Here is a 19,361-nt window from a genome sequence, read left to right on the forward strand (position 1 = left end):
ATTCGAGGACGTGATGTCATCATTGGTTTCTGAGATCTTAAAGCCTCTCGGTGGCTTAGCCCACTTTGGCTTGTTCAGGTTTACCATTTTTCCGCAGCTCCGGTAACTCTGTTAAGTTAAAACCCAGTCGCAGCAGAAATGACGCCTCTATCAAGAAGATCTGTTTCACCAGGTTTGATGGTAAATTAATTGCCACCCTATCCAGCTGGTGTTCATCTTGGGATTCAATGATTTGTATATCCTTCAATGGTATTGCACTGAATTTGGGTATATGATGCAACAGTCTGAGCACATTTTCTCTGTTTAAAATTAGGTCGTCATTTACTTGCCATGTTCTTTTCAATTGTAGTGTTATTGGGACATTTTGAGAGGGCCAGATTGCGGCTGCAAACCACCCTTGTTGGCGATCTCATTCTCTTCCCTAGGACCCCTACTGTTAATAAATTTAGTCTTCAAGGTCTTTTGCCTTTCCTCCATGGTCATGAAAGGAGGGTGGATCACTTGATCTAATTTCGAATTTGGGGGTTAACCCTTCAGACAGCACAGATGTTTTTTTTTTTTGTTGCATTATATTTTCTCTCAGCCCATGGCCCTGGTAATCATCTGGTTGTTCCCTACAGGAACTGCTAGCCACTCTTTGAGTGCTCACCACTCTCTCTTGGCTGATGGAGCACTTCAGTGGCTGCCGCTCAGGGGATCTATCCATAGGCTTTCTGTGCTGGGACCTCAAAAGGTCCCATTTGTCTTCAAGAGTACAAGGGGCTAGAGAAGTTGGTGAGGCAAGTTCCGAGAGACCAATCTCGTTTTGATAGGGTACTATAACAACAAACTGGACTTTCTTGTTGCTTTTTCCACCCCCACCAGTGTGCAATGCGTTTAACTTCATTGAATCTTGGATAATTCCTTGTTTCTCAAACACTGTATAGTCTGGTGGCTCTTGGGTCGTCAAGTAATGATGTCCTCTTTCCTGGATTGTATCCTTCGAGGTCAAGATTAGCTCCTCCACTTCGTTAGATCCATAGTTACTCTCGCTAGTTTGTGAGAACATCCGCTCCCGGCACAAACGTCTTCTGGTTAACAAGTTGGGAACCTCATTTGATTCCACTGGAGAGCCTGGATCTGAGATTGTGTAGGTTGAAAGGTTCATCAGTTCATCAAAAGAGTTATGATGGGATATATCCGTTTCCCTGCCATCTCGAGTGCCCCTGCCATCTCTTTCTGTCAATTCACCCACTGACGGTGAATTGACAGAAAGAGTCCAATTTCTCACAAATTGCCGGGATCCGTGTGAGCGTTGTCTATGCACCATTTTTTGCTTTTGTTTGCTTTTTTAAAGTTTTTTTCCCCCCTTGATTCACCTTTTCCCACCTGCACTTCTCAATACATTTTTACGTTTTCAAGGTTAGATCCTGTTTCTTCTTTGCAAAAATTGTATATTCTTTCAATGACTGGGGAGCTGGATTCTCTCGCACTTCCTCCCACAGTACTTTGTTTTCCTCAATAGAGGAGCAGGTGAGTTGGCCCTCCAGGATCGAATCGCCCTCCACTCCTGATTCATTCAAGGGAACAGTCTCCTGACTGATTCTTGGCACTGCAACCGGAGGGTCTAGAGCCTCAGAGTGCATCCTAGGGGTTCAGACATCATGGGCTCCGGCAAATCGATGGCCTCTTCCGTCTGGGTAGATGTTAACACTTGTTTCCTCCAAGCTCTTCTTTTGTTTTTGTCTTGAATGATTGCGTCCAAGATGCTTCAGAGTATATTAGTGGTCTGTGCTGAGCTTTTGTCTAGGCTGTCTTGAATAGCTACGGCAAAGCCCACTAGAAACAGTATCTTGGTGTGGACCATTGTCAGCATTGTAGTGTAGTCTTTAAGTTAGTCATTTAGGCTCTCATATAACTTAGTAAATAGGGCTAAAGTTATAGCCAAAGCTGCATAATATCCAGCTGGCTTAGCACCCTCAGGCAGTGTTTCTTCCCCTTGCCTAGTTGAACACAATTCCCCCAAGTCAGATTCTCCATAATTATTTGGTGAAGTTCTAGCTCTTTTGTTGCTTTTCTTGACAAACCAGGCCGCAGTGTCAACCTTATTGGGGTTAGTTGGTATAACCAAAATCGGCTCCGCCAAATGCCCCACTCTTGTTGTCTCCAACAGTTGGACTGAAGGGTTTGTGGAGGAGAGCAGGGTCCTTTTACCAAGGGTAAGTAGGGCTGACTTGGAAATCTTCTTAGACATTTCTTTGCAGGGAGAAATCTCAAGTATAGTCTCGATGGAGCTAAAATTACACTCACGGAATCGCTCTGTGTAACAGCTGGCTCATCTTCGTTATTAGGGGATGGCAATACCGCAGTCGAGAGTAAAGCGGCCTCGACTGATCTAGAGCTTTTCAAAATGTCCTCATCATTAATGTCAGGTCTTACATTTGTTGGTGCAATCTGTGAATCCAGAGTTGCTGGGAAGTTACTGGCCCCCAGAACCCTTTAATGGAGGCAGCTGTCAAGTGCGGGCCTCTTTCCAGGGAAGGTTTGTGGTAGGAAAATCTATAGTTTTTCGTGACCTCATACGAAGCACAAAGTTAACGGTTTCCAACTCAACTTTAATGTATTGCTTTTTGTATATGTGTTCCTCATTTTAGGGAGTAGATTTTCGGGCCTCTGCGCCCTCTGGATCTTAGTGAACAATCCTCCCCCTGTCTCTATCATTATCACTCTTTTCTAAGAGATCGTTCTCAATCTCTTTCTCTGCCTCCTTATCTTTCTTCCCCAGTCCCCATCACTTCTGGTGTGCCTCCAGGTTCTGCTCCCTCTTCTTTACTCTTTAATGTGTATATTCAACCTTTAGTTAAACTCATGCATTCTTTTGGTTTTCGTTGTTATTCTTACGCTGATGACACCCAGATTCTGTTACGCCTTGATCTAGCCTAACAAGCTTCTGCAGAGTGCGGTTGTTGCCTGTACTCCGTAAACACCTGCATGAGGAATAACAGGCTTAGCCTAAACAGTGATAAAACTGAAGTGTTGGTGGTAGGTCCCCCGTCTGGTGCTTCTCTTTGGACATCAGCTTTTTGGCCCCCTGCTCTTGGCCTTCTTCCTTAGCCAGTTCTGGTTGTTAATCTCAGCCTCAAGCTTTCCTCTTCCAGACTGTCTACTTCAAGTTTAGGGTTCTCTGAAAAATTCTCAAATTTTTGCCTGCACACTTTCATCCTCTGGTCGGATTTTCTATTGCCTCTGGAGCGCTTGACCATTGTAACTCGCTTTATCCACCCCAACCTGCCTATCTTCTTCAACGTCTCCAAATTCTACAGAATGCTGAGGCCAGAGTTGCTACTTGCACACCTTTTTGTGCCTCCATCTCGCCTGTTCTTTCCTCTCTTCATTGGCTGCCTGTTGCTCAGCGTGTTAAATGTAAAGCACTCTGTATCGTCCATTGCACATTCTATGGCATAGGTCTGGAGTACCTTAAAGCTAGGTTCCATCCATATGTTCCTACCCACTCTTACAATCTGCTACTGCTGTTCTCATTAAGCTACTGTACTTTAATTGTTCTCGTACACTGGGGGGGGTGAGACTGGGGCACACTTTTTCGGTTTACCTGCCCAGTTATGGAACACTATTCATCTTTCTCTCTGTGCTACTCAGGACCATTTATCTTTCCGTCAGTCTTTGAAGAGTTGTATGTTTTAGGTGCTTTTTCTTTTTTTGGGCCTAAATTCCTTCCAGTTTTTTCTAGCGCCATCATGCCCTTGCTGGAGTAAGTTGTGCTCTATAAATATGGCTATCATAACAATTCCATGACCCTATCAGCTGCTGTTGCCAGCATTGGAGCAGCTCAGAAGCCTTACAATGGACTTCTGAAGGGTACCATGCAGAAACAAAAGGTTAGAGGCAGAGCAAGGCATTACAGGCATCTGGCTACACTGTGACTATTTTTAATTGTTAAAATCGCTTATTCATTCCCATTGGGTCCTCTTTCAGCTTTTTGAATGTCCTTATGAATATGGATTCTCTAGGACTAGTTTGCTGTAGTGTTGTTGACCATAGATGAATTGGTGTTTGTAGGTCGTGAGGAACGTGGATGCACTCTGTGATGGGACGGAACCATGATCTAGTTTAAAGCATGAATAATTTCTTTTGTGTCAGTTGTTTGTTATCTTTAGATTTGGCTGAAGGAAACCAAATTTGCCAAGGGTTTTCTCTTTTTATATGGGCTTTCAGATTTATGTAAGGATACAAAGTACTTCCTCTTTCGTTCTGGTAGGGCATTCATCTAGTTAAATTGTTACATGACCCTTGCATGACAACGCAGTGCTCCAGATAAGATTTTGAAGGGGAAATATTTTACTCCATATGTTTTAAAGTTGTGAGTACAATTATTTTTTAGGAGTTAAAATGTAAGTCCAATTCCCAATGTGAGCATTTTATAATAGAGTAAAAATGTGGAAAACTGAAATGTTTTAACAATAATTCCTTTGAACCAAGGTATTTATACACATTAAAAGATGAAAATTCACTTATTGCAATTAGGCTGCAATAATAGTTTCTTCCTGTGGTACTATGTGCACTACTTGTCCAAACATATCCATGGAACCATGAGGGTGAAAGTAGGGGCACGAGGTCCTATGTGTCCTTTCCTATTATTTGTTGCAAGTATTTTTACTCCCTGTTTTTATTTTTTGAGAGTATCTGCTTATTATTAGGGAGTAAAAGTGGAAGACACACCCCTTATCTGTAGGGCAGTGATTGCGCCAGCCAGACCCTGATTGGATAAATACTCCTGCCACTCCATTCATAACATTACCTGTGGTACTTCCACCCTCAAATCTTATAATAATAATTTGGTAATTTAAGTATTGGCTGCGAACTCTCAAGTGGTTAATAACCACTGAACAGGTTATCATGTCTGTTCTTGCGAGAGAGGGGCGCCCGCTACCTTTGTAAAACTATTTTTTAAGGAACCTGGGATTGGTAACCCTAGGTCTCCTGGGGGCAACCAGACGTGGTCTTCCTCTCACTGTGCTTAGAGAGGCATCAGCTTCACCTCACTGATGATCCCCAACAAGGGTGAAACACGTGTATGGGGTTGCTGGTGGTACTCTCGTTCAGATTGGAGTTGCCATTGTATTTCGGTGCTGGACTGCCCCTGGGCAGGACAAAGACTGATATGCAAATGGATATTTCCCATCTGTGAAAGGCACAGTGAGTAAAAGCAGTGGCTGCGAACTCTCAAGTGGTTAATAACCACTGAACAGGTTATCATGTCTGTTCTTGCGAGAGAGGGGCGCCCGCTACCTTTGTAAAACTATTTTTTAAGGAACCTGGGATTGGTAACCCTAGGTCTCTTGGGGGCAACCAGACGTGGTCTCCCTCTCACTGTGCTTAGAGAGGCATCAGCTTCACCTCACTGATGATCCCCAACAAGGGTGAAACACGTGTATGGGGTTGCTGGTGGTACTCTCGTTCAGATTGGAGTTGCCATTGTATTTCGGTGCTGGACTGCCCCTGGGCAGGACAAAGACTGATATGCAAATGGATATTTCCCATCTGTGAAAGGCACAGTGAGTAAAAGCAGTGGCTGCAAACTCTCAAGTGGTTAATAACCACTGAACAGGTTATCATGTCTGTTCTTGCGAGAGAGGGGCGCCCGCTACCTTTGTAAAACTAATTTAAGTAGTGCTTCATGCCATATTACTTCAAATTTTAAGCATTTTAAAAGATGTCACTTTTAATACCTATTTGTTCTACTTGATGTATTGACCTCTGGCATTTGAAGGGTTCAGTCATCCCAACCGCGGTATTGAACCCATGGCGCACATCACCCTGTTCTTCTAGTGAGCATACTAGTTCTTCAGCATGCATGCTATCAGTCTTTTTTTTTTTAATTTCTTTGGTTTCTTTTAACAACAAAACACATAACATACAAACAACCTTAACATAAATGGCTTATTGACACTTCGTACGGATCTTGCCCTTCCATTGTAGTTTCATGGTTTCCCCAACGACCTTGTTAGATCAGTCCGGACCTCCCGTTGGGTCGAGCCCCAGGTCTGGTACACATAATGTTCTATTCTTGGGCTTCGTGCTTGGCCTTACTATTTCGTCTATGGACCCTCTGTTTCCGAGGGATCTTCGGAGTTTCCCTCCTCCGGGTGGCCAAAGAGGTCTTGTATTAGTGTGTTCCATGCAGTCAACTTGTGCGCAGTTTCACATTCCCCTCTTATCACTGCTCTTGTCCACACCACTGTCTCGGCCTGCGTCCACTTCTGAAGGTCAGACTACCATGCTTTTACATGCGGGCCCTCCTTTGACTTCCATGTCATTGCTATCCTTCTCTTGGCCAATATACTTATTAAATCTTTCATCTTCGCCAGATGCGATTCATGATTACCCCCTCTCGAGAAGAGGCCCAGTAGGTACTTTTCGGGGTATTCCGCCTGGATTTGAAGTCCGCTTCCTGCTATCTTAAGTCTGATCCCGTCCCAGAACTCTTGCATCACTGGGCAGGACCAGAACATGTGTACCATGTCCGCTTCTTCCGATGAGCAGCGGGGGCACCCGCTCTGGCCTCCTGTCTGGACTTTTCATCTTTTTGGGTGTGAGATACGCTCTGTGCGTTACATATAGCTGTGCCTGCCTAAATCTTGCATTTCTGGATACCTTTTTTGGGTATCGTAGGGCCCTGGTCCATTCTTGATCGCTGAGGGGACTCCCCAACTCCTCCTCCCAATGCTGCCTCATGTGTTCCTGTGGGTTTTTGACTTTCAGTAGCTGTTCATATAACCTGGAGGTTGTGTGCGTTCCCTCTGCAATGTCATACCATATGTCTAATGCCGTTTCCTCATCCTGGTCTTCCCAATCTGGCCATCTTCTTGTGATGTTTCTCAGCATGCCGGTATATAGGATGAATTGACCCACATGTATTTCATATTCGTCTACCATTTCGTGGAAGTCCGCCCACCTTCCCTCCCTTCTCAGGTCTCCGATTTGTGCTACACCTCCCAGTGTGCTCGATATTTTGCTAGTGTATTTGTGTTCCCTCCCAGGAGACCCGCTAGAGGGATTTGCGTCGACTGCAGATCTTTTACCCCTTGGAGTTTCTCCACACTTTTCCATAAATCCACTGCAATGTTGATCATGTTCGGCAGGGTTCTGAGCCAGGGTCTGTCGAGCCATAGTATTTCCCTTAGATAATCGGTGCTGGCTAGAAAATGCGTGTGTCTGTTGTTTCGTCTTCCCCCAGCCATTTTACTGCAAATTGCAGCTGCCTCGCTAAGTAGTACACCTCGAAGTCCGGTAGTCTGATACCCCCCTCTTCGTAGTCCTTCTGCAGGGTCCTTATTGCGATCCTATTTCTCCCTCCCACCCATAGGAATGAACGCGTTATTGTGTTTAGTTTAGTGAAAATGGCCCTGGGTATGCTGTATGGGATGTTCGTGAGGAAGTATAATAGGCGGGGCAGCACCACCATTTTCAGGAGGGCTGCTCTTCCCATCATTCCCAGTGGGAGTGTCCCCCAGAAGGTCATTGACCGCTGTGTTCTTTCAAGAGCGACAAGCGTGTTGGATGCATGGGTATCAGCGGTGTCATGATGTATCCCTATACCCAAATATTTGAAGGTGCGGGGCGATGTCAGACCCAGGTCCGGCAGACAATGTGGGGGGACGTGTTTTAGACCTGCCAAGGGGAAGAGGAGGGACTTCTCTTTATTAATCGCTATGCCCGAAAGCCTGGTGTACTCCCCGATCGCTTCTAGGAGGCAGGGTAGGTTTGTGGTTGGCTTGCTTACGAATTCCTCGTATATCATCCGCGTATAGCGAGATTTGGTGGAGTACCCCATCTATGTCCAGTCCGGTGTCTCTATTTTCTGCTCTAAGGAATACCGCAAATGGCTCTAGGGCCAGAATATATAACATTGGCGATCGCGGGTACCCCTGCTTGGTTCCCCTATGTATCTTTCACTCCTCGGAAATGAATCGCCCAGTTTTCACCCTTGCTCTTGGTTCCTTGTATAATAACCTGATCCATCGGAGGTACTCCTCCCCGATACCAAAGTGGGCGAGTACACCCATCAGCCATTCCCAAAGCACAGTCGAAAGCTTTGACAGCGTCCAAAGACACTATTACGCTCTCGTCTTGCAGTCGATTTGTCTCATCTATCACGTGGTGAAGTCTGCGGAGGTTCCAGGACGTGTTCCTTCCCGGAACATAGCCCGTTTGGTCTGGGTGGATCAGCATGGGTATTACCTGTTTTAAGCGGTTGGCTAGGACTGCAGTTAGTATTTTAGCGTCCTGATTAATAAGGATATCGGCCTTTAGGCGGTGCATTTCCTAGGGGGCTTCCCTGGTTTGAGAATCGGGACAATTATTGATTCCGATGGGCTTGTCGGAAGACGCATGGTCTCATATGCGTCTTGGAATGTCTCTAGTAGTTTCGGGGCAATGGCGCTCTTGTACGTCTTGTAGAACTCTCCCGGAAGCCCATCCGGGCCCGGGGTTTTGCCAGTGGGAAGTTCTGTGATCACCATCTCTATTTCTTCCACCGTGAGGGGTGCATCCAGTACCTGAACCTGTTCTTCCTCTAGCCTCGGCAACCCTATTTCTACCAGTGGATCTATGTCCTCCGGGTCTATTTCCGGATTTGGGGCGTACAGTTGCTCATAGAAACACGCAAACATAGCGTTAATGTGCCCTTGGTCCCTGATCTCTGTCGCGGTGTGGTCTTCTAGCACCGTTATGGGATCTTTTTTTACTCTCCTGTCTGGTGAGCCAGGCCAGGAGCCTATTAGGTTTATCCCCTTCCACGTGTAACCGCTGTAGGTACCTCCCATAGTTTAGCCTCCCTAGTTTTTCCCAGAGCAACATACATTTAGTCCGCAGCTCTATCAGCTCTATCTTTCTCTGTATCATGACTTGTTCAAAGCCGAACTGTGGAAAAAGGGAAGCTTGTTGTTTAAGTCTGATCTAATGACGTAACAATCCAAGCAAATACTGTTCACAAAGTTTTTGCATTGATTGACTTCCAAACAGCATTCAAACACACATTTTATAGTAGGTAGGTAAAAAGTGTGTTCGGAATAAAATTCCATTAAACCATACAAAAACAAAATATCACAAGACCTAAAAACACATTATACATATTGCATAGACTTTCTTATAACGCATGTAGTGATATAAAATATACACTAATTTCATAAAATGCACAATTGCTACATTTATACGTATATAATGTAAGTACACAGTGCGAATAAACCTAAATGGTTAAAAACGATATGAATTGCCTTGGTCAAATTTCAAGCTTATTGGCATTGTTTCCAAAACAATTGTCAACCTGTTGCTGCTGCAGCAAGTTGTCTCTGATTTTTCAAGCTCTGCTCAAAAACCCTACTAATGACTCTACGATTAACGGTGTTTCAACAAATAACAGGAAATACAAGGCTAATCTACAATGAGTAAAATGTTGTGCTCAAAAAATGATTGTGGTTCAACAAAAGAAGAAATGGTGCAATAAGTCCTCCTTCAGTGCATTACATATTAGACAGTTACAGTTTAGCGTGATACCTGTGACCAATTCAGAGTCGAACTGTTGGAAAAAGTGAACTATTTTTGTTCATCCCAAGCAATCCTGTCATCAACTTGTTTGTATTCGGGTAGGTGCAAACAGCATGCAAAGAAACATTTATGGTGGTGTCGCAACACTGAACATGATGCAGCCTGTTTCTTATGCAAATCCCTCTGAAGTCTACACTATACGACAAAAATTGTGAAAAGGTCAAGTTTAGCAAACACTTGCAATAAGTAATTGAAAAAAGTTAAAGCTTTCTGTCAACAACAAAGTGACAAACTTTGTTGTCACAGTAGCAAAATCAGGCTCTTCTGGGAAAATTCTCTAAAAGTACACACATTTCCCTTCAAATAATGTATGTTCTGACAGCAAGGGGGACCAGTCTGTCAACGCTTTTTGTGTGGCTGTGTCTGGTCTTGTGTATCCTTTGAATATTTTCTTCTAGAAAGCAAGTGACTGTGACTAATTCTGCTTCTGCTCCCCGATTGAGCATTGGATGTGTGAGGGTGGCTTGTGTTTGTTTATTTTTTTGGTTAATCTTCTTTGTGACTGCGTCTCGCTTCAGAATCTCCTTTGTCAGGTTTTGAGCTGTGATCATGGTGTTTTAGTAAGTGCTTTGTGTTCCGAGTACAGTTGTGCCTCTTGTTGAAGTGCAACAATTTACCAGTCCAGCCCCTCCTGCCCAGCATAGGGCACTGCCATTTCCACAATCCTCGGCTGACTGCTGTTCCCCTGCCCCTGTCTGGTCATTTCGTGAATCTGACTGTGGATACCTGCTTTCTACATTCAGTAGTGGCTAGTTCCCATTACAGGTGTGTTATTTTTGTCTTATGTGGTGTTGTGATGCATGCTATGCAATTCATGGCACATCATTTGTGGCAGCCCTGCAAGGGATTAAAGAGCATGGATGGTAATCGCATCCCCTGCTAAAAGCATGAAGAGGGGCATATTTTCCCTGCACCTTGGCTTGCTTGACAATGAAACTTCCCTGTGCTGTGTCTTTTGAGCCCACCTCCCTTATTCAAATTTGTGAAGTAAGTTCATGCACCTTAGTCTACTTTCCTCGTCTACTTCAGGGTGGAAGGCGATGAAGCCATGCAACCCCTCCCTGTAACTGGCCATGGCCAGACTGTAGTAGAATTGTTCACCCTTATACATCATGAGTTTCTGGTATGACACGTTATGCCAAACCACAGGCCATATGGGACTTGTTCCATTAAATTGACAGCCGCAGTAACCAATTTCAACTAAGGTACACACAGAATGTTCTCTTTATAGCAAATCACAATGCAGGACACATCCAAAAGTAAGGGGTAATTATAAATTATTAAGGCAGGCCTATTTTCATTCATTTTTGTAGCTAGCACTTTCTCTTATCCGGTCGTACATCCCCGCACAATTATATGCCCTTTTCATTCATCTTCAAAATCTTGCATTCATCCCTCTAGAAGCAAAGCCTTCCTAATTCGTCTGTCCTCGTACTCAGTTATTCACACATCCTCCCTCACTCTCATTTGTTAATCACTCTTCACATTCCTAGTCATTCATCCACCCCAACCCACCCTACCCTCAACTCCTTTTGCTTTCCCCTTGACATATCGCCAGTCTGCAAAGGTGTCTCTGTGGCCAAAGAATGTGAGAGGTGTAAGGTTATGAATTAATCGTAACTACTGGGTCCCTTACTCGCTGTGCCAAAGGGGGACCTCACTGGCTGTCTATTTATGCAGAAACTTGTCTGCCATTCATTTGTTTCTATTCAAAATGAATGTGTCCTAGCAATTTGGCCTATACTGATCCCATTGGTGGCAGCACTAGTCTTGTTTGCATATGGATGGGCCACTTATCCAGTGGCCAGATTGGCTGAATAATGGAGATGTGGAAGGTTGCCCGCAGCACTGCCAGTCGTCAAGATTAATTAATTACCTTCCACCCATCACATTGTCTGGCTCTAGTTTTTTTCCCTATGTGATGGAAAGTAATGCCCAGACAAATTGGCAACCAAGCAATTAGTATGTTATATGTTTCGCACGATGCACTTTATACTTTAGTAAATCAGATATATTATTCACTTTAGTCTAAAATCTGAGCTAAACATGAAGCTGCTATACACCGTGCACTTAGAAGTATTGACATTATGCACTTTTATTCACACGGTTGCTGGATTAACAAACGTGCACTATGAACATTGGGATGTACCTACATATGGCCAATATGTACATTTTTCTGATAACCATACTATGCCTATAGAACATGAAACTAGTTGCTGAGCAATAAGCAACTTCTGCTCCAGACATCATGCACTTTACTTTCGTGCATAAGAAACCGGCATGAAAGCACACATCATAACTACAAAGCATTTTGCATTATACCGTTTAAGATGTGAGTGGTTAAATAATACATTGCTTGGCCCTATGCATTTAATTATTGCTACGTGTTTATGATAATAGTTGTCACATTGAACATTGGATTTTATTTTCACATGGGTACCTTTTTATGTACTGCTTTTAACCATCATGCAATATGCACTTTATATCATTTGCACTATGCGTTTTATTTCAGTGAGCTGGATCTATACATATGTATTAATACCATTGGGATGTACTCCTATAGGGTTTTGCTATACACTTTTTTAATGATTACACAGTGTGAATTGTACAAAGCAGATGCGCAAAACTGCCCATCACATGGTAGGACTCGGGATCATCGAAGGTGCCCATGAGTTAGTTGTACGTTCTGAGATGTAAGTGTGAATAAGATGTTGTTTTAAACTTGGATTAATGGTCAAGTAAAGATATAATGCATGAGCAAACACTCGAACACAACCAGTTAAGTATGCAATCAAATATGAACACACATTACATGGAGAAAAGCAGTGTCATGAGCACATGAAATACAAGCACCAATGCCTGCGAATGCATTCAAAGGCAGCCATCATAGGGAACGAGTGTGTATTATGACACAGAAAAGGGACTTGCGTTTGGTTTCAGATATGTGAAAACATTCCGAGGAAGCCCAGAGGGGTGAAATGTGCAAATTCTGTCTTTCGTATTAATTGAAGCTATACTTCACACGAAGGGCTGCTGTGCCTTGAAATAAGAACTTGGATGCGATTTATGACCACTATGGAGTGCGGAACTGGGACAGTGTATGCTTTCAGTTTGTATATATATAATCATGCTTGCTTCTGTGTTGGCTGATCCTTGTATGTTTCCCCCAAATATACCTGTTAAATGACTTGACATTTTTTTTGTCTTAGGTTCCTTATGACATATGTAAAGCAGGAGGCAGTTCGTACAGATATGTCTGCTTAAAAAAAATGACCTATCTAGTTTTCTTACATTGAGATATGTTGCCAGAAAACTACTGAATCTGGCACTCACGTGCAATCGTGCTTCTGTATGAAAGGCTAGGCTACCAGCCCTCTCATTCATTGTGAATCTTGTTTCTAGCATTCGTAAAGTGGGTTACATGGAAGTCACTGCACACCTTAGCATGGCATTACTTTTCAGATTCGGATTCTAGAGCATATGCTTCTTTGATGAAATGTTTTAAAAACGACACCCTTTCTTCATGGGCTTTTTGTTCTGTTGTTCTGGCTTGCCCATCTTCCAGTGGTAAAGGATGGTCTTTTTATCGTATTCAATGTTTGTGAATAATAATGAAGATATTGTGATAAAGGAAAATGTACATTACTATTGTCCCGGTTCTTCAAAATGTGCCACCATTCTCTTCTCGGAGTCCAGGAAAATCGAAATACAAAAGAAGCCACTTCATTAGCAATATATTAAAAAAAAAAAGTTGCACTAACAGTTACTTTGGTGCATGATGGGAGGCCTCACAGCTTGGTCTTCTTAATGCGCAACAGCTCTTTTTGCTTGCTTAACATGCATGCCTTTCAGGTTCTTTTTGGGGAGTTTCCCTCTTTTGACACTGTTCAACTGCTGTAAAGTAGCATTGATGGCATTTTTTTTCTTTTTATTGGGAAATTAGCGTTTATTCTACAGATAATGTGCTATACAAATAGTGTTTCAGGATCCTGCATGCAAGTGGAGACATTTTCTGTTATGAATTTAAAGCAACTACCTGTGATTACTAGGATTACAAGTAAATTACCTTTCCTTTTGCAGCTTGCTTGAGCTTCTTCGTTGTCCCTGATTTATGTTAGCAGAATGTGAGCGGGTGAAGAAGCAAAACTTGAACTTGGAGTTGTCACTTAGGAGCTGGAGTAAAAGGAATATAATGTTGCCAGAAAACTAATGGCTTGAAAAAGAGCATTTATTGGTTCTCTTCTTTCCACAATTTAAATGGTTTGTGGCTTGCTTTGTGGCTTCCCCTTCCTTTGTTGGCACGCGTTAGTAAATTTCCGTGGAGCATAAGAGTGCTGTGTCGATGGGCCTTATTGGCTGAATAAAATACGAATATTTTGAAGTGCTGACAGTGTGGTGCAATTTTCCAAAGTAAGCTATAACTTGACTGCGCTGGTTGTTGAGTTACATAGTAGGAAAGTAACCAGTTTGCTGCTTGTCTTTTTAGCCTGATCGAGGGACGAAACGGCCCCGTGACGATGAAGTGGAGAAAGTTAAAATTCAACGGAAGCGTGAGCGCATTCGCCACCGGGATGAGGACCCCCATGTTGGAGATCCGGGAGATGAGGATAAACGAAAACTGCTTCATGCTACTGACAAGGACGATGATGAGGGGGAAGAGGTAAAGAAGAGCAATGGGGGATGGATGGTGATGGAAATTAGTGTGTATGTTTGTCAGTGTCACTTGCAAGTTGCCATGCAGAATGGCATGCATTCGGGGCCAGAGAAGCTATAAACCCATATGAAGATTAGAGTAGTCTTTGTCCACCCATCTTGCCCATCCCTCAAAGGTATTTTACTGTATTCTTTCTATGCACCCTGGCAGTTTTTCCTCCTTTCCATCAACCACGTTCTCTTCACGAGATAAGTATTCCTGTACTACTTCCCTTCAGAGCATCCTTCCTGTCTTTAAAACCTCCCCTATTACTCCTTCAATCACGTTGACTGTCAATGAGATACATTAATCTTAAGCTTCCACTGTCACTCTCAAAACCCTTGATTGTCTTCCCCATCTTTTTATCCACTCTGATAGCTCTGCCAATAAAGCTCTCAATGCTATGATCTGTGGTCATTCGGCAGCTTGAAATCCCAGTAATCCGGCTAAGAGTTTTCTTGGTGACAATAAAATGTGTGCAGTTAAATTGTTTAATAGGAACACCTGTTGCTTACAGTACTACAACATTGCAGAAACTGTTAGCAATCATTATGTCACAGCAAAGTTATTTGTTATAGTTTTTATAATCTAGCTCTTCTTGTATCTGTTACTGCTGCTCATGGGCTCTTTGGCTCCTGTTTGAGGTGCTTAAGCCATGGTTTCCTCCCTCCTCCCCCATGTCTCTCCTTACCTATTCCCATCAAGCTTCATGGTACATTGGGAAACTGCTCAGCGGCCCTAAATGTGTGTCTCCACTTCCTGTACCATGTCTATTCAGGTTGATATGCTTTTAGAAATGTATCTAAATTATGTTTTCGTTGCTAAATGTTATGTTATATTTACCACTGTAGTAGTTTTCCAGCACCCAGGTTTGTCAGGAAAGTAATTTATTGTGCCCCCACCAGGTATACTCAGATCGTAGTCTGAAAAGGCCATTCAAGAAGTGGGAAGATGAAAAGGGGCGGGGTAAAACAAACATGAAAGCTTTGTTCTGGTAAAAGTGACGAGGGGATGGGCTAGAGCGTAGGGTTGGAGATGGTGATGGTTTGCATGCCTCTAGAGGCGGTAAATAGCGATCCAAGCTTAACACGCTGATCAGTAAAAGGGCTGACCCATGAACCTCCTAAGAGTAAACATAAGGCAATTTGTTTCTTTGAAGAGGTACTGAAATTCATCGTAAATGTTGCATGATGTGCTCGAGTTGTGCTTCTGCGTGCCCTTTTGTATGGTGGCTTGGTTGTCTGTTTGGTGTTACCAACCTGTCAGGCCCCCGGACAGCAAATTCTGTGTCTGCCTAGCCAACTGCCAGGGCCCATAGTGGATTGTGTTAGCAGTGAATGTACTGGACACGAGTGGAAGAGGGAAAGGGAGTGTCGACCATTCTGCAGATTGCCATTCTGGCTTAGCCAGCAGCTTGGACAGGGTATGATTTGAACGGAATGGTGAAATTAACTAGGAGACAAAGGTTTAGATGGAAAATGACAAAAACATTACATTTGTCAAAACTGTTTGCATCGTTTTGAAACTAGTTCCTAAAGCTATTAAATGATGCATGTTTTGGCCAAGTGGGCTAAATCAATGGCAGTGTCTTTGAACGAAATATTAAAGTTAGGCACATTTTCAGAAATTATCTGAAGTAATTTTGTAGCTTTGGCAGCTATCATTTTATTCTTTCATTTCATGCATTTTGGTGACTGCTGGCATTTCAATTCACATTGTAAAATCTGTATTGTAGTGCATAAAATATGGAAGCTTCAGCTTTTCCCTTGAACCGCTCAATGTGTCAAGCGTTATTCATCTTATTATTTCCTCTCCCTTTCACTTCTGGGCAGTCTGCCATAATATATGTTCATGTAGCAACTGGATTCATCTGCTCCCATAAGTTGTATCCCAAGTCGTTCACATTTCTCCAGATATGTACTTGGATATAAAGAGTAGCCATTCTTCTCCAGCATGGGGTCTGGCATGGATTCACATGCTCATGAATATTCCCTGTCGCCAAGCTTGGAATCCTCCGTAAAAGAAAAAGCAGTTTCACTTTCACTTAAAAACTGTATTTCTCCTCTAAAACAATCACTGTCCTCTGTCATACTGCCCCCATCCATTGACGGTCCTCTCCCTAAGTCCCCCCTCTGGCAGCCATCTTCAGATTTCTATCGCAGGCTTCAGTGTTGGGAGTCCTCGAGTTTGCTCTGTGAGCTATTTGTACGTTTTTTCGTGTTTTTGACAGAAAAAGTTATAGTCCTGTGTGCTCTTACTTCATATGCCGACAGTGGGGGATCCGTTGTTGGTGAAGTTCTGCGCCCCTCAAGGGAGAACGTAGTCAAAGATTGTACAAGGCCCTTGGGCCTACTTCGCTCCCTCGGACCATGACGGAGGAGAAGCAGTGAAAGTCCCTCTTCAAGCCCGCCACCAAATGCGGGCTATGGAATTTGTTTGTGGAGGACAAGCACCTGCAATGCCTCCACTGCCTGCACCCAGATCACAAAGAGGTGGAGTGCAAGATATGCCTTGGTTTATCTAAGAAGACGACGAGGGACAGGTATAGTAGGCTGGCGGCATGGCCTAGCGCCAAGGCCTCTGACCCATGCTCCGAGCAGGGTAATGTCTCACCCAGGACCGGCCAGTCCGAGGAGCGGTCTTCTAATTCCTTTGAGGGCGCCTCATAATATAGGGCTCAAGATGAGGCCAAGAGCTGCAAGTCCATCGGGTTCACCACAGAAGTGAGTCCCAAAGTGGATAGGGTGCGATCGACATCATCTTCCGCCATATGGCAATAAACTCCTCTTCGAAGAGGAAGTCATCTACCACGGCAAAGCTATGTGAGGAATCAGAGAAGCCGAGGACTGAGGAGAAGGTGGCGAAACGACTTCGGCTGCCACGACTGCTAAGGGCGCTGATCCCCCCCCCCCATGGCTCAGGTGTCCCTACCCCCAAGGCATGACGCCACCGCAGTGACTTTGACAATGACTGCAGGCACGTCAGAAGATGGGGGGGGGAACCGGCTCAGGCCCCGGTTCAAGACCCTTTGGGGGAGGGGGGGAGGGTGGAAAGGAGGCCCCGAAACAGCCCTGCCAGGCCATCTGCCAAACCATGGAGGTCTCATCCACGGACGACGCAGACCAGGAGTCCTTGCATATGGTCCACAAGGACGTAGAAGAGGATGGCTGCGGAGCAGGGCCTAGTTTTCCTGTTCTGCCTTCTCAGCCGAGGGACATTTCCTTGGATATCTGTCGACTCAGCACACCTTGGTGTCAGAGATCCAGATGTTGGTTTCTCGGTCTCCAATACCTGTGGTCCCCCAGGTCCCCGATCAGCTTCAGCGAAGAGGAGGAAACGTCATCCAACGTCCCATTTCAACCTCTGCCACCATTTCGGGTCCCTTCTCCCCCAGCAGACCCAGACAATGGTACAGGGGCGGATATGGCCACAACTACGACAATATCGTCGGGGTGGATGGTGAATCGCCACATTTGGATGCTCCACATACAGTCTCCCCACTGGATGAGGTGGGATTGTTCCCCTCTGATATCCAGAACCTCCGAGCTGTTCCAGCTGGCGCCCGAGAAAACCAAGAAGGAGGGGTTCTTGTACCAGAGGCGCAAAGCCATGAGCAAGACTATCATGGCGGGCCCCTTCTGGACGATGTTTGGGGAGAGGCCCTTGCCCTCATAAAATGAGAAAATACCTCCAGTCAAATGGGGTAGGCTGGAGAAGAAATATAGGGTGCCGGACTCCTTAATGAAGTGCCTGAGGTTGCAGCCATTGCCGGATTCCGTAGTATTGCGGCTGCAAGGAAATGGTCGGCCAACCTGTCCTAGTCTTCGTTCCCGCCGGACAGCGAGGGGGAAGAGGATGGACACCATGGGAAAGAAGGTGATTTACACTGCGGCGTCCACTATCAAGGCGGCCAATGCACTGGCCATCCTGGCCACGTATGACAGTTGTGGTACAAGCTGGCACCTATTCTGGAGTACCTCCCTAACGATAAGAAGATGGAGGCAATCGCTCTCTTCCAGGAAGTGGCGTCTGATCACGCCATCACTGTGGCATTGGACGTCGCCGACAGGGTTCCGGCAAATGGGGAATGTTGTCTGCCTTCATTGCCAAGGTTGGATGAATGCCACGATTTTTCATCAGGAAGTCCAAGTGAAAGATGCTGGACATGCCCTACGACAGAGAGAACCTGTTTGGGAAGGTCATCTACGAGTCCCTCCAAAACGGATACAAAGGCAGCCCGTTCCCTGGGCACTCTCCAGCAGCAGAAGCACAGCTCTTCTTTTCGCTCCTCCTGCTTCACAACTCCATAACCCTACAGAGGCCGTTCCCAGGCCTACAGTAGCGGAGGACAGTGTTGCTGTTGCCCGCAGGGCAGAACGCCGGCGCCGAAGCAAGCTTGAACCGACCGGATCGTTGGGCCCCCACCCGCGCACCTCAGTGGGTGGCCGGCTGAGTTCTACAGCGAGTGGAGAAAGATAACCACTGACAGATGGGTGCTGGACGCTCCCGCCCAAGGTCACACCCTGGAGTTTCAACGCAAGTGTCCGCGGATCCTTCCAGTTACTCGTCTGGAGCAACGCATCCCTCAGCTCCTGGAAGAGGTACATGCCATGCTGGTCTGAAAGAAGACGGTGGGGCTGGAAGCCCATAGACCTACAACGTCTGAACAAATACCTAAAGTCCCAAAAGTTCAGGATGGTCACGTTGCAACACGTGCTAGGCCAACTGGAAAAAGGAGAATTCTTGACGTTGTTGGACCAGGTGGCCACCTACTTCCACGTCCCCATTCACAACAAACATTGGAAGTTTCTGTGTTTCGTGGTGCAGGGACAGCACTACCAGTTCAAGGCCCTTTAAGTTTGAAGTCAGCACGCCGAGTGTTCACGAAATGCCTAGCACCAGTGGCGGCCCATCTGCATCTACAGGGCATACACGTATACCCGTATCTGGACAACTGGTTGATTTGCGCCCGCTCGCACGAGCTGGCCGACGGATACACAGAGACAATCATCCAACTACTGACGGATCTGGGATACTCCGTCAACTGTCTGAAGTCCTGGTTAAC

General features: G+C 45.0%; 1 protein-coding gene across 1 annotated transcript in view; it reads left to right on the forward strand.

The window, feature by feature from the left end:
- CTNNBL1 (catenin beta like 1) overlaps positions 1-19,361 on the forward strand; it is a 1,235,052-nt gene that overhangs the window by 236,389 nt on the left and 979,302 nt on the right. Inside the window, exon 2 of the mRNA XM_069652387.1 lies at positions 14,090-14,263. Within this exon, the coding sequence (XP_069508488.1) occupies positions 14,090-14,263 (174 nt within the window). The remainder of the gene's footprint in view (positions 1-14,089; positions 14,264-19,361) is intronic.

This window comes from Ambystoma mexicanum, chromosome 3p (genome assembly GCF_040938575.1).
Source record: "Ambystoma mexicanum isolate Mex_15411 chromosome 3p, UKY_AmexF1_1, whole genome shotgun sequence".
Taxonomy (NCBI): Eukaryota; Metazoa; Chordata; class Amphibia; order Caudata; family Ambystomatidae; genus Ambystoma; species Ambystoma mexicanum.